The sequence below is a fragment of the Anas platyrhynchos genome, chromosome 4 (genome assembly GCF_047663525.1).
Source record: "Anas platyrhynchos isolate ZD024472 breed Pekin duck chromosome 4, IASCAAS_PekinDuck_T2T, whole genome shotgun sequence".
Taxonomy (NCBI): Eukaryota; Metazoa; Chordata; class Aves; order Anseriformes; family Anatidae; genus Anas; species Anas platyrhynchos.
The window spans coordinates 38,925,891-38,948,909 of record NC_092590.1 but is presented as its reverse complement, the minus strand read 5'-3'; the positions used below and the strand labels follow the sequence as shown (position 1 = coordinate 38,948,909).

The following is a 23,019-nucleotide window of genomic DNA, read 5'->3' as shown; positions in this document are numbered from 1 at the left end:
CGGGTCGGAGGGAGGGAGGCAGGGAGGGGGGGCGGGGGGCAGCGTTCGGCGGCCTCCGTTGGGGCCGCGGCGCCTGAAGGGGGCCGGGGGCGGGGGGGGTCGGCATAGCGCGGCGGGGCGGCGGCAGGGCCGCGGGGAGGCGGCGGCGGCGGCCCCCGCCGAGGCCCGGTGCCGAGCCGGTCCTCCCGCCCGCCCGCCGCCGCCGCCGCCTCTCGGCCGATGCGTTGGCGGCGTCCGCCATGGACAAGATCCTGGAGGGGCTGGTGAGCTCGGCGCACCCGCTGCCGCTGAAGCGGGTGATCGTGCAGCGGGTGGTGGAGCTGGCCGAGACGCCGCTGAGCCGGGCGCAGTGCCGCGCCATGTTCGCGCTGGGCACCCGGCTGGTGCTGCAGGGCCCCGACCGCTTCCAGCGGCAGGTGGGCCGGCAGGTGCTGGAGGCCTACGGCCGTTACCACCGCGCCGAGTTCGAGGCGTTCTTCGACCGCGGGCTCGTCCTCGGGCTCCTGCAGCGCGGCTACGGCGAGCTGAGCAACCGCGACCCGGCCATCCTGGACTACATCCAGGCCGGGCTGCGCCTGATCATGAGCTGCCCGTCGGTGCTGGAGCTCTTCGAGCTGCTGCAGGTGGAGGCGCTGCGCCTGGTGTGCGAGCGGCCGGCGCCGCCGCTCTGCGCCCGCCTGTGCCAGCTGCTGGGCGACTTCCCGCAGTGCCTGCCCCGCGGCAGGAAGCTCTCGCTCGCCTTCTGCCAGCAGCTGGTGCGCAGCATCGCCCACTTCCAGAGCCAGGGCAGCCGGGAGGCCGAGCTGCGCCTCTACGTCTCGCAGGTGACGCAGGTGAGCGGGCTGCTGCGCAGCGTCTGGAAGGCCGAGCCCGACACGCTGCTGCCCTCCCTGCAGGAGCTCTTCGCCGTCATCTCGGCCACCGGTGAGCCCCGGGCCCGGGAGGGTGCCCCGTGCACCTAGGGAGCACTGGGATGCGGTGTCTGGCCGCAGACACTATGCCTAGCCAGAAATAGCTGGGAAGGACCATGCGAAATAGCTGTGCAGGGCCCATGTTAACATCCAGCACACCAAACAGTTGTGAGGCACCGCAGTTTGCAGCAAAACACACTTCTCAGCCACGGAGGGAGAGGGGGAGGGAGTTGGCAGGTTGTCACTGTCCTGTGCAGATACTGAATGGACAAAGGGCACTGTAATTCAGCGCTCTTCGTGTGCTTAACCCCTTGAAACTTGTCTCGTTCTACCCTGTGTCAATGTAACGTTAGGTTTAGGCTAGACTTGTTTCAAAACTTTACAGCTGCAGTCAAGCTGTTGCGAAAATGAAGTGTAGTTTTCCTACAGGGATTTCTGCTCGTTTCTTACCATCTGGCCTGTTGCACTATTGCAGATACTTCATTTGAACCCTCGGTTGCACTGGCAAGCCTTGTGCAGCACATACCATTACAGATGATTACAGTACTCATCATGAGCCTTACTACAGATCCAAATGTGAAAGATGCAAGCATGACTCAAGCGCTATGCAGGTACCGTATTTTACTGGGAAGGGGGAACACTCTTGACTTGGCCTTTTTAAAGTTATTTCTCTCTTCAGTTTAAAAAGAAAGGTATGAGGAAACTTTAAAGATGGCATTCAAAGTTACACTACTTGTTATGTTAAACTTGTTTATATTGCTGATACCACGGATGTTACCAGCAAGGTTTCAGTTTAAGGTTACTGCCTTCATTGTTAGTATGTCTTCTTTGTCACACTTTGCTGGGGCAGAATGAAGTATAAAAGGAGACTAAGAGGAAGCCAGCTGTGTTGCTTTTAAAAGGTATTTTCTGTTTACATATCCCACTTGATGGGAGACAGCCTAAACTAGGAAACTTGATGGGTCGTACTGTCAAGCTGAGAAATAAGGCCTTGCTTTCTGAAGATGAGCCTTTCCACGTTTCAGAGGTGTAAATTGTCTTTCTCCTTTCTTCTCTATCTGTAAGGAGAGGAAACAGAAATGAGTAAATCTCATTTCGGTTTAGATATGTATGACTGTTCAGTAGGATTTGTAGGTGACAGCCTATGTTTACGTCTTTACTCAAGTCTCCAGAAGTTTGACTGTTGCCAAAATGGTGGAGGAATGGCAATGACATAAAAACAATTGCACAGTGTACTTCCTGTCATTAATACAGACATGAGTGCGCATCAAGTTTAATGGCACTGTGAACGTTGATTCAGATTGCTGTCTTGGCTAGTATCTTCAGAAATGTGAGTTCTATTAAGATAATAAGGTGGCAACTAGAGAAAAATTAAGACCTTGACGTTCTTTACTGTCTTCCTAAAGTATATGGAGGAAACTTCTGTTGAGCCCAGACAGAAAAATGAGTGAAGCAGTTGAACAGGAAGCTTTTAGAAATTTGTATTGTCTTTTAATACTGTATAAGTATCCTGTTTTCAAACTACATCCATGTGAATGTAGTGTAATACTTAGATTCCTACAGTATAGTAATTACATGTATCTTTGTGAAATACTGAGGTTGTTTCTGAAAATACTCGTTGTGTTCACTTGAAATTAGGAAGTTGTACATCATTTGAAAGCATAATATTAATGCTGGTGTTTAGAGACTTTAAAAGATTCACTTTGACTGGCCAGACTTCTACAAAGGCACGTGCCCAGTCTAAAATTCGAAGCTGAGAAATTCAGAAGGTTTTGTGCATACTAGTAACTTGCCAGTAATGTACCGGTGATTAATTTTCATGTTTGTGTAGTTTTAATACTTAACTCTATTACCTGCTTCAACACAACGGGATTGTATAATTGTACTTCTAGAATGGCTTCTGTGTATGCCTCTGCTTAGGGAAGTAAGGCAGTGCTGAGCTTTGGGTATAATAGGAGCTGCTATTATCAAGTAAGAGCTGCCTTGTAATGGTAGCTCTGTTTTTCATCTTGCTTTTGAAAGGGCTGTGCAATCTTACTTGCCTTATTCATGGAACAAATGCTTGACATTTAAGAGTCTCGTTCTACAGTCACAGGACTGACTTTTTAGGAACCCCTTGTTACTGTTGTTTTTTAGATACTGTTGTGTCAATGCTGTATCCAGTTTCGTTTTCTACCTCTGGCTACCCTTTGCACTAATTACTTGCTCCCTTCGGCTTTAAAGGGGTGCTCTTATAAAGGAGGTAATGCTGCTGGAATTTCTGGAGCACTGAATGGCTATGTTGTCATCAGGCTTGCATCATCCCAGGAGGTACAGAACTCCAGGCATCTCAAAGCCTGTGTTGAGAGTCACCAGCGCTTTGAGACTGCATATTAGAGACCTGTTTACTTGGTTCCTAAGGGTAACTTTTATGACACTGCATAGCCTGTCTAAAATTGAGTACAGATTAGTAAATAATGGGTAATCAGTAGATAAATTCAGTTGGGGTAAGCAGTGTTATATTATGTGCAGGTGAGTATAAGAAAGCGTGCTGTTTTTTGGCATTGAGGTGTTCATAATTGACTCAGCTGCCTCATTAAATCTTACCTGAAGCATCAGTGCAGAGAAGCAGGAAGTTGTTGAGTGCCCTCTAGGATGTATGACTCCTTTGAGGGTTTACTTCAGAGGTTTCAGAGGAAGTTTGTTAGCCACGTTCAGAAGCATAACAAGAACCATGGTTCTTGTTTTCATGGTGCCCCAAATACCTTTAAAAGAAACTGACTTTTATTAGAATGAAAATGCTCCAGGTATGACCAGGCCCTTTGTCCAATTGGTCAAAATGTAAGACATCTTAAGAGATGTAAATTTCTTTTCTTTTTTTTGGGGGGCGGCGGGGGAGAGATGTCTAGTAACTTGAGTTCTGTTGTTTTTTTTCAAATATGAGAGATTTGCAGTGTTAAGTCTTTGTCTGATAGTGGTGCTAAGAAGATACCTTTGCAAAAAAAAAAAAAAATTACTGTTTAAGGATGCAGAGATCAACATTTGATTTTATCCAGAGATACCAAATACTGTTGTGGTTAGGCACACATGAGTAGCAGGCCTGTTCATCATAGGGTGGTATGAGGCAGAAGGATCGCTCAGGGCCTTGAGGATGTTATTTTGGTCAAACAAAACATCTTCTGTGTTTATGCACAGTCACCATGTCCCATATTAGTATCTGCATTTGTGTTAAAATGCAGTAGCAATGGAGGAAGTGCAGCAGAGACCATCTAGTAACCTGAGAGTCTATCATAACCTATCAGATCTCAGATTTTGTTTTTAAGGACAGTCCTAAACGTGTCTGCAGGTACACCCGTGTTCTCTTTTGGCTTTTGTTTCTTGTCTTAAGACCATCAACTCTGTTTTTAGAAGCAGAAACAGACTTTAAGATGGGAGTTGAATGTGTATCAATTACATGGACAATAAGCCTTTTCTTCACAAGATTAGTCATACTCAAATGGTAGCTATTGACCTATTAGTAATAGTGGTGAATAGCTTAATAGTTAATTATACTGAATAGAGATGACACAACATGGCAAGTCTTGTGACCAGAGTGTTGGGATGAAACACAAGGAGCCCCAGCTTCTGCCCAAAAGCAGTGTCTTTCATTTGTCGTTTGAGAATAAGTGTGGCTGAAACTGCGTATATGAGCAGGATGGTAGTCAGAATACATTATAACCACTGTTCTGAAACAGGGCTCTATCAAAACACTCTTTAGTTATCTAAAAAGTTAATTAAGAAAATTAAATACGTTGTCATTAGTCTTTAATCGACCTTGCAGGTCTTTGTGCTCCTGTTGAAAAGTACCAAGCCTACAAATTTACGGGTGGGTGCTGAAGAGCACGATGCTATGGGACTTGCAGATCTGTTTTTAGGTGAAGGTTAATTCTTTGCAGGCCAAAGGAGTTTTGGCCTAGATTGGATTCCTCATTTTATAAAGCATATGAAAAGGCTGCTCATAAAAAGCATTTGAATATAACATCCTGAGGAAATGGGAGCTTTGTGTAAATTCAAAGCAAAGAATATTGTTGGCACGTTTCCTCCACGTGTTTTGTAGTGATATTGAAGAAATACAGGTAGATCTGTACTTGATTCTTAAAGTAAACAAAAAACAACACAACAAGGCAGTCTTAATCATTACTTTACAGAAGCCTTCCAATGTCATGTATATGAGTAGTTCCTAATTGCAAGATACGTGAATTTGGGGATGTTTGTATGCTACATGTTTTTCAGATCTAACTTGCAAACTAGATGTATTACCATAAAAAAAAAAAAAATACAGCATGCCTGCAATACATGTCTGGGATTGCTCAACATGACTCTTAGCTTGCAATCCTAGGACTGAAACCCTTATTTCAGTTTGGAGCACTTCATTTGCCAGGAAGACCATAGGATGTGTTTGTTTCCTTTTGGATTCATCACCACAACCCATGTGGCATGTGCAGCAGATGATTTTCAGACTCCTTGTGTCAATAAATTCTCTTAGAAAGCCTTGCATGCAGTTCTTCACCATAAAATTCATCTATTGGGCTTTCAGATAACTGTAATTTGATGTTGGTTCCCATCAGTAGTTTATTTTATGTCTCGGTTTGTTGCAACTTTGTACTTGGAGCAAAAAAGAAAAGCAGCCTGTGCTCCTGTTCTGTGTAGTGCTTATGAGATAGCTCTTATCCAAGAGAAGTTATGCAGCTGTGCCATGTTAGCATTCTTCTGCATTGCAAATCAAAACAGGGAAGATAGGACTGCTTAAAACTGTTAGATTCTCTTTGTTCCTTCTGGCTGATGACAGGAGACAGTAATATGTAAAACCTCTTGGATCTGTAGTGTGTGGCAGGATACATTCATATAGTATCCATGTCTTTTCAGTGTTTTCTTCATTCTGTTAAATAGGCTAGGAGCCTGCTAAATGAACCTATTCGTAGTGATGCTGACTGCTAGACTTCTTATGTGTAATCTGTTCAGCTCTGCTTAGAATTTGAACTCATAAAGAATTTATCTTTGAAGAGCTTTTTCTGTGAAAACGAAGAAATAGACCTGTAACATGCCTTTTTCGTTGAATTATAGAATAGAATTGTAGCTGCCTTTAGATGGAAAGCAGCCTTTGGAGGTCATCTGGTCCAATCCTGTTCACAGTGGGGCCTGCTTCAGAGTTAGACCTTGTTGCTCAGGGCCCTTTTCCAGTTTAAGAGCAGATAATGATAGAATCTGTGTCTTATACTTGCTTCACATAACATGCTTGTCTGCCTTGAGTACCTGTGTGAATTGTCTGCTAATTTAGAAAGATCAGAGGACTTTATTTTTAGCCCTTTGTTTCATATGTTTCATTATATTTCCTAGGTACAGCTGAATTCCTTTCACACTTCGTTGTTTCTTAGCTATATTGAAATTCTTCCTTTTGGAGCAAATGTAGACCATAGGCTGCTGATAGCTATTATAAGGTTTTTGTAACATCTACAGTGCTTTATGTTACGAGACTGCCTTTTTAAACTTAGTAGTCTTTTTTTTTCTGGTTTGTGTGGTAAATGCTGTAGGAGGGCATGTTGCCAATTACAGGCACTTTATCATCTTCAGTTGTTTCTGGCATAAATAAAAAAATTATCTTTTTACGTCTGTAAAAACTGAGTTCATTTTTTTTGAATACAAAGAACATGTAATACTTAATTTTATCTTAATCTATTTTAATTATCTATTTTTTGTATTAGATAGATGTTAATACAGCAATAAATTTGTAGAAATGAAACAAATTCTTATGACTGCCTAATACCCTTCCATTATTTCTTGTGAGTGTGTCTGTATAGAATGTTTTTGATGAGGTCAGAATCAAGTGGCATGTTGTTGGTTTTGTTGGTATATTTTACTAAATCAGTTTTCATTATCTTTCAGGATGATTGACTGGTTGTCTTGGCCTCTGGCTCAGCATGTCGAAACTTGGGTGATTGCACTGCTGAAAGGACTAGCTGCAGTCCAGAAATTCACTATCCTTATCGATGTCACTCTGCTGAAGATTGAGTTGGTATGTTGGAAAAGAACAAAACTGAAGGAGGGCAAAAGGAGTTTGTAACAGCTATGCAACTGTCTGTTGTTGCTTGTGTTATAACATATCCTCTTTTATTGTCCTGCATAGATCATGTGAACTTGTAGCTTACAGTTACATGTAACTTTGTTTCAAATGGTTGAGGGTTTGGAAGTCTGTTTACATTTTTACTAGAATTTCACTTTATAGATTTACTGAAAATAAATGTTTTGTTGCTTTTTAGGTATTTAATCGACTTTGGTTTCCTCTTGTGAGGCCTGGTGCCCTTGCTGTCCTTTCCCACATGTTACTTAGTTTCCAACATTCTCCAGAAGCTTTTCATTTGGTAAGTTACAGATCAAATGATTTTCAGTTGTTTTGAAATGTAATTCATATGGGCTTTTTAAATTGGGCACAAAGAGAAACAGAATTCAAGTGCTCGGATTTCATCTTTGTTTCAAGGTTCCAGAATCAGATTTCTGTGGGTAACAGGCTACTAGGCTTTCTAGCTGCCAGGTTCAGCAACTCAATCTGTAACTGGAAACGATGCTTTGTTCTTCCTGGTATGTACAGGTTTCTGGCAGTAGCATCTGGGGACCACATTCTGTCTTTGACTATGTACTTCTAGAATGACGTTTTATATGTTATGAAGTCTACAGGTCAAGTTGGGCTGTGGGTTGGTCTTTCAGGTACAACTGTTTAGAGAAAACAGACAACCAGTTATATTGCCTGCTATATATGGTCTAGTTGCCCTGGATAGATGTGCAAGAGCAAGTAGTTCAGTTTAAGGAACTTACGTGGTTGTGACATACATGTGTGCAAACTGAAAGGCGCTATTTTTAATGCACTTTCCAAAATACAACTCACCAGTTAAAGCAATAGGTATTAGGTTATGACAATTACTGATTAGATTCATAGCAAGATGTATAACACCTTCCCTCACATCAAGTTCAGTGCCTAGCTGGAAGTTGCTTTGAAGTGAAATACAGGTCTTTCAGACTTGACTATAATAATATCATGGTATGCAGTTCCTTTAAGCTGTCCCCAGGGCTCTTAGGTTTGATGTCATCTCAAATGCTCTGCTTTTGTTAGTGTCAGAGTAATTGTCTTAATGCCTGTTAAACTTTTGTTATTAAAAAAAAAAAATTCAACTCATTCTCCTGCCCTACTCTGGATGTATGATAAAAAACTGAGTGACAAATTAAATAGACAAGTTGCTTTGAATGTGCTCAAAAACAAATATTTCATGTAGTTGCTATCCTGCTTTTCTTTGCTCTTGAGAGACAAAACATCCATATGAAAAATCTAAAATACAAGATACACAGTTAAAGCAAAATAGCTATTTCTAGAATTACAGGGAAAACTAGTACTTTGTAATATATGCAGCATTGCCTAAGCATGTCTTCAGCACTTGACCATTGCCATTTTCTCTGATTTTGAAACAACCTTTTTCGCTTGCAATTGTGATACACTACTGTCATTCAGTATCCTATCGTATTCTCCTGCATTTAAACTACTTGTTCACTATTTTAAAATTATCTGGAAGTGAAGTGGTTAAATAAACATTTCAGAAGGGCTGCTGAACATATTTTGCAGTGTATCAGAGTTAACGTTGCTCTTTGCTTTTTTTGAGCATCATTACCTGAATGACTTGCTTTTGAAGTCCTTGAAGAATGTTCTCTTGTACTTAAAATATGGAATTCAACCACAGTTTTTACTGTTGTATGACACTTAAGTTCAACTTCAGCCAAAAGTGATGCTTCTGTATATATTCCAGGTGTAACTTTGACTTATGCAGTGTACCAGAAGCAAGATTTTGATTCTCAATTAGACCTTTGGACTTGTACATTCTGTTCTTCCCACATGGCTTGTCTGTACAAAATTATCACATCTTGGGTTTTATTTATGCAAATCTCATTCTTGGAAGTTGACACTTAGTCATTGCTGTGTACGTGCGTTTGTAAAATGTGAACCTTTTAATTGCAGCTTTCACTGGTGACTGTGTGGTTCATACAAAAATTTATCTTGGTATTTTTGTTTTCAAAGAGTAGATATCTTGCTTGTAGGAAGAGTGGAGTTTGTTTCTGAGATAGAAAAATATTTATACGTACAAAACAACTGATATTTGAGAACATGGCAAATGAGTATTTTGCACCTGGCTCCTCTCAGTTTGGTGTTTTCAAGTATACTGGTTCATGTAACTTATGTACTTGCCTAAAATGGCCTTCTTACTTTTGTATGCTTTCTGTCTTTAATGCAGAACAGTTTTAGCACGATGTGAAATGATTGCATCCGTTTTTTCCACAGTTGATCCATTTGATCACTTAGAAACAATAAAGTGTCGAAAATATTTCAGTTAAATCCCAGATTAAGTTTGGATAAGCCCTTATTTCTAGGGCCCACACTGAAGTAACTTTTTACTTCTTATGTTTTAAGACTAACGAATAAGACTTCTCACATTAAAAATACAGACAGAACTGTGTTGAAGGGGAAAGAGTTAGACTAAATGTTGTTTTTATAATGAATTTAAAGCAGTAATGGATTTGAACTAATTCCCAAATAGGTTACTGTTCCAATGCTAATTTTTTCGCTTGTGATAAATTATCTTGGTTTGAGCTAAGCTCTATCACTAGGTGGAGCTGCAAACCAGTTTCCATCTTTTTAAATAAAATCAGATCAATGCCTTACCTGCTTCAGATACTAAGAATAGATTCCGTTAAAGAAAAATTGAGACGTTTTGTTTTAAAAACCCTATGTGTGAAATTAGGACAGGATACTGAGCTGTTAGTGGTGGCACAAAAGCAAAATGTTTGCTCTATTATCACTAATTAAATGAGTACTTTGACCATATGACTGCTTAAAAACTTGACATGCATCTTCCGAGTTCATGAAGTTCTAAAACTTGGTGTATGAGGGCAAGACAGCACTAAACGATTAATTGTGGTGTTTGAAAATTGTCATGGGTGAAGAATAATTTGTGTGTTTTTCTGGTCACTGTTTCTCAATCACTTCTTACCTTAAGAACAAAACGTTCCCTGCTGTTTAGGGTGTGGAAACAGTGAAGTTGTCTGTAGAACAAAATTTGGAAATTGAATTGCTGTTTAATTCTTTCTTTTCCCTCCTTTAGGTTGTGCCACACGTGGTCAGCTTGGTTCACTCCTTCAAAAGTGATGGTTTACCTTCCAGTACAGCATTTTTGATGCAGTTGACTGAGTTGATACACTGTATGATGTATCATTATTCAGGTTTTCCAGAGCTCTATGAACCCATTCTGGAAGCTATTAAGGTATATTAGGAATGCAAAGATGGCGGGATGTTTGTTTTGTTTTCCCAAACATGAAAGCTATAATCTCACAGATCTAGACTGTTTAGAACATCCACTAGGAAATATGAGTTAACCACATAATCTGTTGTTGATTCTAACTATTTGAAATAAATAAAGTTCTGATTGTCCATGAGATGATTATAACAGCCTTTACGAAGAGTCTGTAATTAGAGCCTTTATTAAAAACGCGATCTAATTCCTTCAACATCGTGTACCTAACAGTGTCTTTGCAAAGTCTATTCTACACATTGCGTTTCAACTCAAACTAGAAACTGTAACTATCCAAATATAAGTTCATGCTGAGGAGTACTTAAAATGCTATAATTCACTGACTTTCTCCAAAACACCATGTAAACACTAGATCTTAATAGTGCAGTCAGTATTGCATGCCTCTGTGGGTAAAGGATACTGGCCTACACCGTTTCGAAGCCAAGTTCTGCTTTTTTGAGACAATATTTAATTTACATAATAGGTGTTTTTCATTACTAAAGAGAAACTTATAAAGCAGGGGGTTACTGCCTGATTTTATAACAGTGGTATTTCACTGAAATGTTTTGAAGCCTAAAAAGCCCCCTATCAACTTCACTTCAAGTATTTTGGAGTGTTTATTCTTATTTTTTTTCGAATTAGACAGCAGAAATGTATCTCCAGAAAAGGTTATGGATGCTTTGAGGTTCTATTAATGCATGGAATTTGCAAAGTAGTTTTGAGGGGTAGGAAAGATTATGTGTGTATGCAGATCCAAGATGTTTACCAGCCCCTTACTCGTGTCACTTACTAGTTGACCAAAAAAGCCCTGAAGAAAAGGATTCAAGGATGTTGTTGTTTGTAATAGGACACTTTATTAGCTTTTGACTTGCCAGGCATTTGTGCTGTCAGTATCTTCAAAGGCAATAGCAGCATGTATATATGAGGCTAGCAGGGGTGGCAAAAGCCTGAAGGAGAAGTCAGGAGTAAGGGAAGGTACTGCCATCCAGAAGTGTCTTATATCTATTATAAAAGCAAATATACAAGTCTATTAAAACGGTCTGTTTCTTTTGTAGGATATGCCCAAACCCAGTGAAGAGAAGATTAAGTTGATTCTCAGTCAGAGCGCTTGGACTTCTCAATCCAGTTCTTTGCCGTCTTGTTTATCTAGACTTTCTGGAAAATCTGAAACTGGGAAGACAGGTCTAATTAATCTGGGAAATACTTGCTACATGAACAGTGTTATTCAGGCACTTTTTATGGCTACAGAGTAAGCCCTTTTTTACCGGCTCTTTTCATTGCAAGTTGACTGTGGCAGTTTTCTTGCCTTTCATTGAATATAAACATGTCCTGAGTTAGTCAGCTGCCCAGGGCTGGGCGTCTTTCTTTGCTGGTTGCTTTTCTAAAATCCATCTCTGTGGAACAGCAATTTCAGCTGTTAAAAATCCTGATGTTTTCTGTTCAAAAATGCTTTTGTTAATTCATTGCATATACATTTTAACACTGACGCAATGTGTCTTTTCACTGTCTGAAGTGGGACTTCAATGTCTGTCTTCCAGGTCCTGGACAAATCACCTGTTCTTTGCTCTCGTTAATATTTTAAAAATTGTATGGTGATGCTTTTGTGGCAATCTGGAAGCTGTTGAGAGGGGGGCGGAGGAGGGTGTTGGGGTGTCCTATCTTACACACTTAAATATTTGGAGAAATCACGTTGTACAATGAGCTCCTGCTGTACAGTAGTTACACACTTCTGCACTAGAGCAGAATCCAGGGATTAAAGGGAAAGTGCTCAAGTGTTCTATGTCTTGCTGTCTTTCAAACTGAAGTAATCTGAGATGGAATGATGCCTGCATTGCTGTTAGAAAGCTACGAGAGAAATTAACATCTATTTCTTATTTCAGTTTCAGAAGACACGTTTTATCTCTGAATCTAAATGGGTGTAATTCACTAATGAGAAAATTGCAGCATCTTTTTGCATTCTTGGCCCATACCCAGGTATGACAGCTTTCGATCTTTTCTTAAGCTTAGATTTGTATACCAAAATTTAGGAAGTGGCATCACGCCATGGGAGTACACTACAGTCCATTAAATATAAAATGCGGTGCATTTGTAGGGGAATGAGTCTGCCTCCAAATGTTTAGATGACATTAATGGAATTAGAGTAATCTATTTCGTAAGTGGAACACTCACTTATGAACAACCAAATGACCAAATCATTTCTGTTTTTATGGATGGGTAGTAATGTGTTTCCTTTCAGAAGGCAAAACAGGAAAAAAAAAAACACTAAGACCTGAATTGATACACCAGTTGATTTTATGCAACTTTATGGGATGAAGTTCTGTAGTGATTTCTACATTAAATTTTAATGTTGTTCAACTTCTGATCTGACCTTTATTAAATGAAACACTGAAGTATTTTCCTAGTAATAGGAAGACAAAAGACACTGATTAATACCAACCAACTCTTTGCAAACGTTATGAGGATGGATCAACTTAAAAATAAATTGATACTAATGAAATATTGGTGTGCTTCTGAAGTATGTCTTTTTCAAGCTTGCCAGCAAGAACATTAACTTGCTCTTAAACTTAATGCCTGGCTTATGCTCCCTACACTTAGAATGTTTGCAGGAACCACTACTTTTTTCTGTACTAGCAGTGATTGCTACAAAATTAAGGGTTAATATTTGTTTTTCTCCTCCTGTGATTAAATTGTTTAGATGTGTGAATGTACCATGTTTCACACAACTCTTTCAGTGTAAAGTGGTTCAGAGTCCAGCTGTTTGTATCAAAATGATATAACAAAATGTTTCAGTTCTAATTTATCATTGTCTGTCTATTTCATACACTAACAGAGGGAGGCATATGCTCCTAGAATTTTCTTTGAGGCTTCCAGGCCACCGTGGTTCACTCCTCGATCCCAGCAGGATTGCTCAGAATATCTCCGGTTCCTTCTAGACAGGTACAGTTATCATGCCATTAATGAGTAGAAATCTGCAGCCCTCTCACATAATGCTGAGCTTCTTATTAGGAGCAGTCATCTAATAGTGCAATTACATGAGTGAAAATCAGGTATTTTGGGTTTGTCCCCTGACTGTGTGTGTCATAAATAATCTCTGAAAAACTTTTTTTCTTGAGTTTGATCCACAGTAAAGTCCAATTACAGTCTTTACTCTGCATCATCTTAAGCAGGTTGTGTTGGTGGTGATGTTCCTTTTTTTTTTTTTTTTTAAACATGAGCTTAACTTGAGTGTGACTTAGGTTAGCTGTGGTCCCATTGTAAAATTCATGTGGTCGCTGAAAGCTGTTGAGTCACAGATCTGGAATTTCATCTTAGTGTAAGCAGTTATATTTCATATAGGTTAGGTAAGTAATGAAGAGATGTACATGCCTTTATAACTAGTTGTTTATAAACAAGTGAATTAATTGTGACACAGATAAAACCCACAATTTATTTGTAAGCTTACTTAATTTCAGCATGCTAAGTATTTTTACTGAGTTTTGGCTTAAGCAATATGCTTAGACACATGCTACTTTTGGAGAATTTTATTTCAGCTGTCAAAGTGTCCTTTTTTCCCTGTGTTAGGTTACTTTCGCAACAGTTTCTGACTTTCTTGGGTGCGAGATATTGACCTTCTCTTTTCCTTGGAAGTTGTCTGGCACAATATAGAGTAGCTACTTCTTTCTTTTGCAAAACCTGGTATGAACAAGTCCAATGGAGACTTGATATAGGATGGTAAACTAGTAAGCAACATTTTTAATAAATGCATACTGGTTCTCACAGTGCACTCATTGTGTTCAGTTACATATAAAATTTGCATAAAAATCTTTATGCTTTTGCTTTATAGTTCACGTAATAGTCTACTGGATAGTACTGAACTGTGTGATTTGGCTCACTTATATGAATGTTAGCAGTTTTTTAATCTACGAGGTTTCTATTCACTTGACCATTGATTTTTTTTAGCATAACTTGAAAAGAAGTCTCAGATGTTGCAGCTGTGTTTCTTTGAAAAACAGTACCATTACTTGTACTTCTTTCTTTGCCTTCAGGCTGCATGAAGAAGAGAAAACTCTGAAAGCATTGTCTTCAGCGAAGGCTCCTGAAAGTAGGAAGAATGATGAGTCCCAGACACAAGAAACTGTCCATAAAGCACAGGTATTTGCTGAAGCACCTTGTTTGGGACGTGAAGAAAGAACTCTCATAGAGAAAATGTTTGGAGGAAAACTGAAGACTACTATATGCTGTTTGAACTGCAAAAGCACATCACAAAAGGAAGAAGCTTTCACAGATCTCTCCCTAGCTTTCTGTCCTCCAGCATCCTTGGAGAACGTTGGTTCAAAATGTGTGGACTGTTCTGAAATGAAAGATGACTGTGGGGTGGAAACAAGTACTTCAGCAACTATTCCTGCTGGAGAAACGCCTCTCAATAGCGTGGAAATAAATGGTGGATGCGATGCAGTTACAAATGAAGGAACCACAAAAGATTTATCTGCTGAGCCAAACTCTGAGACCAATTCTGAACTCAACAAAGGTCAAGAAAACAGGGACATGTCTCAGAGGCTAGTAGGGAAAAATACCCCATCAGTTACAGACTTACTGAATTATTTTCTGGCACCTGAGATCCTCAGTGGAGACAATAAATATTATTGTGAAAAGTGTGCCTCTCTACAGAATGCTGAGAAAACTATGCAAATCATTGAGGAACCTGAATACCTCATTCTCACACTTCTGAGATTTTCTTATGATCCAAAGTGTCATATAAGACGTAAGATCTTGGACAATGTTTCTCTGCCACTTGTTCTGGAACTGCCAGTCAAAACAGCAACATCGCCTCTACCTGTAGTTTCAGGAGGTTGGTCTGTTGATGTTGAGGTTTCTGATACTGGAGAAAATCTTGCTAAAAAACTTAAGCCCTCTGGTGCTGATGAAGTGTCCTGTCCACAGCTGGTGCCCTACACGCTAAGCTCTGTGGTGGTGCACTCTGGCGTATCCTCTGAAAGTGGACATTACTATTCGTATGCTAGAAATGTTACTGGTTCAGGGCCTTCAGGACTGCGTCATCAGTCTAAAGCTCTCTCTTTAGTTTGCTCTCAAAATAAGTTGTTGGCAGAGGAGAGTCCTTGTACTGTTATAGAAAATGAGCTGGACGCTGAGATGTCAAAAGAATGGTTTCTGTTCAATGACAGCAGAGTGACATTTACCTCATTTCAGTCAGTCCAGAAAATTACCAGTAGATTTCCAAAGGACACTGCTTATGTTCTCTTTTACAAAAAACAGAATAACACCTGTGGCTTCAACACCAATTCAGCAAATGGACTCTGGGTAAATGGAGACCCTCCCTTGCAAAAAGACCTCATGGATGCAATTACGAAAGATAACAAACTATACTTGCAGGTAAGTTTCAAGTAATATGCCAAGATTGGTCTCCTTAATACAAGAAGAGTTGAAATAAAAAGAAAAAAGGTAGCTCTAGAGTGTTCTCATACATGAACTTGGTAAATCACAAATCCGTCTTCGATCTTGACCCGTACTATGAAATCTATCTAGGAACTTGATCAGCTATCGCTATTAGGAATGAAGCACAAGGGAAAATAGTTTGAACTGGTCCTTTAACCATTTGTAACAATATGCAGGAAGAGCTTGTCAAACAGTACTAAGTTGCGTTGCCTTTCATAAATTGGAAGAATGGCTGAAGCATATAAACTTCCCTGTTCTTAAGTGTGTTGTCATTTCAAGTGACATCTGTACAACTGATTGCCAAATGCTGTAACAATTAAATTGAAGAGCAAGTGCTAGTGACTAGGTTCTGCTTTCCTTTTGCTTTTTTTTCCTCTGGGAACTTTTCCTTTTTGTTGTAGCTGTATTTTATATTGCTGTTATTTAAAAATGCTGTGCTCCACATGAAAATGTGGTTTGTTTTGAGCACCACTGCTATGTTTAGGCTGTCTAGTATTAATTGTTTTATTGTGTGTTCCTTGGGTTAAGCTATTCCTGCGTGTTACAGGCCTACTAAAATTACAAGAATTAATTTCAAATTGGGAAATAACAGATGAATCTTGCTGTGAGAATATTTTTATAATAGTCACAGGTATGTGATAAACTTAAGCTGGAAGCTTCACTAGCAATTCTGCTATTTTCTGACTGTTTAAAACATTTGTGTGCTAAACACCGTTGATTATATGCTGTCTCCCTTCTTGCTTATACAGGGTGACATAAGGCTTAGCTTCTTCAGCAGCAGTTCCAAACAATATTTTTGGTCAGAATTGCTTTCATTTCTTTCCACTTATGTATGATTGTATTCAACAGTTAACTTCAAACTCAAAACTTAAATGGGGTTCTCTAAGTCAATATTTTAAAGACCATTTTGAGTTAACTTATAGAACATAGTAAAAAGTTACATTGGTCTCTTTGAATACTGCTGTACGCTTGGAAGTGGAGGAAAATCGGTGTGACTTTGTAAGACTTAGTCACTTGACAGACACACAAATGTTGTTTTGAATACTCTTTCAGACTAAAGCTTTCTGCATAGAGAATGTCACTTAAATTACGTAAAGCATTGTTATTTTCTCACGTAAGTTGGCTTTCACTTCTAAGCTATTAGTGTCCTGAAAACCTTTCCCTTATAACTCACGTGTCCTTAAAATGAAAAAAGGTTGATATTTTTCACATATATGGTGTTTATTGTTACTTCTTCGTCTTCTACACGCATTGAAATGCTGAATTCTTACGTATTAGCTTCTTAGGTCTTGAGATCCTGTTCTTTTCTCAGTTTAAATGAGACTGTTTAAAAATCCTTAGTTCTTTACTTTCTCAAATTAGGTCTAGTGTTGTGATCCTCCAAATTAGGTTATTGTACTTTTGAGAAGTGTAATTCCAGTGTTTGGAGTTTCAAACAAGTATTATGTGAAGAATAGACTTCGCTATTGAGGAAGCCTTCACTTTTTTTTGAAATGAGGTGATTTTAAAAAAAAAAATCCTCTACAGTAGTGCTTTAGTTTTATTATTGCATACCAGCTGACCACAAGATAAACTAAAGTATTTTTATTTCAAATATCATAACCTGCAGTATGAGTAGCTCCCACTCCAATTAAAACAATTTAAAAATTGCTTTCTGAGAACAAGTGGAAGGCTTTGGGGGGGAGGAGGGGAATGATTTGTGTTGTTCTCAGTCCACAGAACTATGGTGACTATTGAGATTTGCTTAGCTGATTTGGGTCTTTTTCAGTTAAGCAATGGTCTAAAAACATGAAGCATTTGCTTTGTATGGAAACAAGGATATTTCTTGTGGAAATTGTAGTGGTGTTTGCTATACTGGAACAGCCAATACAGGCTGATATTAAGTCAGCATATGCCTTGAAGAAAGATGGGCTCATTTAGCACAAACTATTAAACACAAATCAAGCACGAAAGATCTTAAATTGGTAGACATTTAGACACAGTAGGCATCCGTTGTTTTAGCACTGGATGTAATGATAGGGTATAGTCCTTAATACTGTCAAGAAGCTTTAATTGGTGATTTGATCACTGCTCTGTATTTCTCATGTGTATGCATGCATAGAGATGCCTTCTGTCTATAATAAGAAAAGTTTTATATACTCTAGCAAAGAATTTAGATCATGAGTTAAGTTTATCCTATTCTCAGTGCATTGTGGCTGCTTCTGCATGTTTTCTTAAGCAAGAAGTGAAAACTCTGCTTGTCACATATTTGTGTTCTGCACCCAGTGCAATGCGGTGATGGGGGACTCCAGAGCTGGGAGTCATCCCTTGCACGTGAGTCGTGTGCAAGATATGGTGGTGTTGCTGTTAGTGACTGTCACCACTGGTAGTAGTGAAAACAGGATTCATCTCCTCTGCAAGGAAGCCTTGTAATAGATTGCTATGATCTGTTTTGTGAAAGGTGCATAATACAAAGTAAGCATGAAATAACAACCTAGTAACTGCAGAAAAGGAAATGACACTGTAGCTGAATCTGACAAAAAAAAAAAAACAAACACTTAAATTTAAGATGTTTTGAAATTTGTAGCCAAAAATAAAAGCTGTATTTACTGTCAGGTAATCTGCAGACCTATTTCTGATGCTTATGATATTCTTTAATCCAGTTTGCCAAGTAAAACTCAACTACCTTGTTTTAAGAAGTGTGAAGAGTTCTCTGGAGGGACAGAAGTGGAGGAGGGAGTAAGGAGAACTCCTTTTTTGGTTTGGTTCGGTTCCTTGCTGCATTAAAGCAAACATGTTACAAACAACTAAGCAAAAAAGAAAAAACAGCCAAGGTGCAGTGTAGCAGTTTTCCCACTGTTAGGCTTTGAGGAGACATTCTGTCCTAAGTTAAACAGCATTTTTCAGCTAACCAGGGAACTAACACAAGTCCTGCTACTTAAATCAAAATTCCTGTTGGTTTCTGGTACAAAAAGTAAGTTTTGTGTTCCCTAGGTATTAAGTAGTTTTTCTGTGTTACAGTTAACAGATGCATAAGAATCCACATACTGTTGGAGACTGTCCTTGAAAGACAGTGTTACACAGTGGTCAGCATATCTGTTCTGACAGCTTTTTAAGTCTTTTACATGGTTTTGGAAATCAGTATGCTTTTCAGTAGTGCAAAATAGTTTCATATTTAGGCAATGTTTTCATAAGAGGACAGTCAACTGTCCCACAGTTTAAATCTATACATGTTACTTTTAGCACTTACGAATTTGTGTGGACAAATCTATTCAGCACCTTCATGGTCATGTAACAGTGTTTTAGGTTTTTGGCTCCATTCCTTGCTTTCACCAGGAGGTGGTGGAGAAGAAAAGGAACAATTGACGGTGATCATTGTGGGTCTGAAAATCCTGTGAAAATTCCTTGCTGTTGCCTGGAGATGGTGGTGTGCAGTGACCAGCTGTCACATGAAGGCTGCCAGTGTGATCCTTAGCACCTAAATGCTCTCTTCTTGTTTCTGAAATAAATAGAGCTTTTACTTTTCATCTTTATTGTTGGTGTTCAAGAACCCAACCCTGGCTTCCCTCCCTGGACTTTTGAGGCTTTTGACCAATTTGAGAAAGGGATACTTAAGCACAAGCTATTGCAAGGTTTGTGAAACAAGAGAGAAAATGTATGGTATTTCTGAGGGAAGAGCCTGTGCTCCTTCATGGCTCCTGAGATGTCTAATAAGAGGATGTACACGCCTGTAAAACAAGCTGGCAGGGAGCTATGCTTTGTTACCTTTTCTCTTATGCATGTACTTCTTCATTGGGTGTTCCTGCAGCTTATTCTCATTTGTTTTCTGGAATATTTGAGAGTTGTGAAGACCTACTCATGTTAACACAGGGTTAGCATCACAGTAACTGTTGCAAGTTAAAAGTCTACACTGAATGGAAATGAAACACTTGTTGGTCTTGTTGCATTTTATCTGAGTATGTTGCTCATTCATGCCATTGATAAAGCGGAATGAAATTGTGGGCTTAAAATAAATAACATTGGTGTAAAGGTTTTGCATTTCAGTTTGGCAACAGAGACCAAGGGCATCTTAAATTCTGGGATGAAAGTTCATCGGAAGTGTATATGAATTGGATGTTTTGTTAGCTTTTGATCAGCAGTCTAACCTTTTTAGAAGCATCCCATGTAACTTCACAATGTTTCGAGCTTAAATTTAAATGGATTTAATTATGATTCACATACACTTAATCATGTTCAGCAAAATTGTGCCTCTGGGAATGGCTGTGGATGTTGCCTTAAACTTGGATTTCAACAAGGTAACTGTTCAGCCTTTAGAGTTACGAAGCTAGCGAATGTTGCCTTTAAAGCTGTTTTTACTAATTTACTAGAAATTAATTGTCCTAGGATTTTTTTTATGGTTTGTTTTCTTTCATTTCAGGAGCAAGAGCTTAGTGCTCGAACACAAGCACTTCAAGCTGCCTCAGCCTCATGCTCTTTCCGCCCCAATGGATTTGATGACAACGATCCCCCGGGAAGCTGTGGACCAGCAGGTGGAGGAGGAGGGGGTGGGTTCAGTACTGTTGGTAGATTAGTCTTTTGACTACGAAGACGACCTGGAATACACTGGTTCCAAAGCAGCCTGGTAATGCTGAGGACAATTAAAACTTTGGAACATTGTCATATATTGTACCAAGTTTTGAGACTTGATTGTTGTTCAAAGGCAAATGTTGGGTTTTTTTTGCTTGTGTTTTATTTGAAATAAATAAGCGCATAATGGAAAAAAACTACCTCTTAAAAATTCAGTTGCTTTTATGGTAAGAGACACTTGCCAAAAAGACAAAGTGGAGATTTTTAAGTAGTTTTTAATGACACTGCATTAAACTCAACACGTGCATGTACATAATTTTCTATTATCCTTATCCACTGAACGAGGAAAGTTCATTTTGACTCTGATGGCGTTGCTTTATGTGGAAATGACTTTGGATGGTTATACTGCATACATAGTTTCCCACCCCACCTTATTAACAAATCTGATACCTTTATGATTTCTAAATATGATGCAATCTTAATGAAGGCAATAACTTAAGATGTGACATGCTACAGTACTTTAAAAAAAAAAAAAATATTAAATATATTTGCAGCATAAATGTAAAGAAGAAAAACATATAAATATTTGCTAAGATGTTTTCCAAAAGTGCATGTTCTGTAGGAACAATGTTTTTAAATAGATGTTAACTTTGTAGTGTTTCTAATTTTTTTGAGAATTTCAAAATTATTTCAGGGAATATATCTGCTGTGTATTTGAAAGGACGAGATTCTGTATGTGCCTTGCAGAACTGTAACTTGAAAACAACTTTCTGAGGCTGCAGAAAAGGGACAATATGTTAGTCAAGTTTTTCCAGTATTAGAAATCAAGCTGGGTTTAGAAATCCATTAGGCTTCCAGAAATTAAAAAAAATAATAATCTGGTAGTTAGAAATGCAGTAAGTTTTTTCCATTATTTTTGATTTGAAAGGCTAAACCTAGTAATTTAATTGGTTAAGTTGGTCATAATTACTGAGCTATACTTCTGAAAATGCAGGAAGGCTACCTGTATTGATCCTTGCTGAGGATCTGTGCTTCTAAGAGTCCTTTCGAGTTTGGCCTTCTGATTTTGCTTACAGAGCAATTTCTGGTGAGTTCAGGTTTTAAGTGTCTGCAGAAGACCAAAATGGCATTGTCTATGGAGCAATGTTTGCTGGCTTGTTCTGTTAGTCTTGGCAGAAACAGAAGCTTTGTTTTTAATGTGCAATGAGGATAACAGAAGTAAAGGAATTACACTGAATCTGGTGATTAATTCTTAACTTGAATAATCTTATAGTGAAGTGTAAACTTATTTAAAGTATTTTTACAAGATTCTGCACTGTTTTGCTGTGTTTTTATATTAAGTGACAAAGCGTATCCTTAAAGAGCATGCAAACCTGGCAGGTGTTAGCTTAACTGTATAATTTTTTTTCAGAAAATGCCTTTAAAAAGCATTAAATGAGTTTTTAAAAAAAAATGTTCATATAATAACAAATACTTGGATTTTAGTCCATAGTAAGGTATCTTAGCTTGCAAACTATTTTTATATTATCACTATAACTGTGCTACTTGCTCTGCTATAGGTTCCTGTTACTGCTCAAGAAGAAGGTTAGAGCAGGTCACCTTAATTTTTTTTAGTAGCCTTCAAGTTCTGTTTTGACTTCAGTACCTCACCTTTGACCTGTGCTTTCTTTGCTGCCTCAGTTGTGGGTTTCTGAATCAGGGGATTCAGCTGTGGAAATGGGGGATGATATGAGACCATTGTGAGGAATGTTCTCATTCAGTTTGGGTGAGGTTGTCTTGAAAGCGCACTCCATCTTACAGTTCTGTAGCTTTCAGTCCAAGGAGATTTTTCATTTCCTTCTGGGTTTCTTTGCCAGGTGGCTCTGGCTTTAAAATGTTCTTATGACAGGCAAATTACGTTTTTCTCCTCCAAATTATGGAAAGGACACTATAAAAAGCTGTCTATTTGTGTTACAATGGGAGTGTTTTGTCTCTGCTGTTGATTTTAAGACACTAGAAGTTAAAAGCAGGAGCAAGTGCTTTTACTCTATATGAAGTCAGAGTTTTTTGTAAAGGTCAATCTCGTTTTTACGTTCTAGAAGTAAAAATGCTCATTATGTATCCCACCTTAAAAAAAAAAAAATGTCTGGTATGACTTTGTATACCTATTGTACTATATCTATTTCATGAGCTCTTACAAGGCTTTTTATGCTCTTGTTAGGCTATTCTATCTTAGATGTTAAATATGGAAACTTTGTTGGAGGAATGCCATAGGGCTGGATCTCCTTAAGTGTAAAACGATGGTATGTCTGAAACTGAAAATATCCTTTATTTTTTACTTGACTTGTGTTGATGCAGTTACTTTGGGTTTTACAAATGGAATTTTAACTCGAAATACCTATTTGCAAGTCTGCCTGTTGACCTGACAACCCTCATAGGCAGATGGATACCTTAATATGAAAGGTTTCAATAAAGCTAGTGGAAGTGGAGTATTTCTCACTTTGAACTGTACAGATTTTCATTGTTTACAGTAATGGCACTGCATGTTCTGGACATTGTTCTTTCATTCTTTGTACATATGGTACTTCAGTTTGTCTGTGACTGAATGCTGGATGGTTTGTTTATTGACCTTTTTGGCTCCATTCTTAATTTGCTTTCCATCTGAGTTGATTAAGTAGAAAGATACAAAATACATAATGCTATGTCGGAAGCTTACTTCTTGTTGTTTCCTTTCTTGAAGGATACACTATGGTACCAAACTCAAGGATGGTATGTCTTTTAAAAAATCATATTTCCTTATACTAAGA

At 38.8% G+C, this 23,019-nt stretch overlaps 1 protein-coding gene across 1 annotated transcript; it reads left to right on the top strand.

Annotated features, from left to right (window-relative positions):
* Positions 1-102: 102 nt before the first annotated feature.
* Positions 103-23,019, top strand: USP38 (ubiquitin specific peptidase 38). The gene is made up of 10 exons (XM_021268998.4): positions 103-924; positions 1,387-1,522; positions 6,813-6,942; positions 7,187-7,288; positions 10,070-10,228; positions 11,311-11,504; positions 12,136-12,229; positions 13,086-13,192; positions 14,281-15,625; positions 20,085-23,019. The coding sequence occupies exons 1-10, from the start codon at positions 240-242 to the stop codon at positions 20,244-20,246; spliced, it is 3,114 nt and encodes a 1,037-aa protein (XP_021124673.2). The 5' UTR covers positions 103-239; the 3' UTR covers positions 20,247-23,019.

Bases quoted from the DNA above. Each gene is read 5' to 3' on its own strand.
- USP38 (XM_021268998.4), top strand. From the start codon at position 240: ATGGACAAGATCCTGGAGGGGCTGGTGAGCTCGGCGCACCCGCTGCCG. The intron at 11,505-12,135 runs GTAAGCCCTTTT...TTCTTATTTCAG, and splicing joins GCACTTTTTATGGCTACAGA to TTTCAGAAGACACGTTTTAT. The intron at 15,626-20,084 runs GTAAGTTTCAAG...CTTTCATTTCAG, and splicing joins ATAACAAACTATACTTGCAG to GAGCAAGAGCTTAGTGCTCG.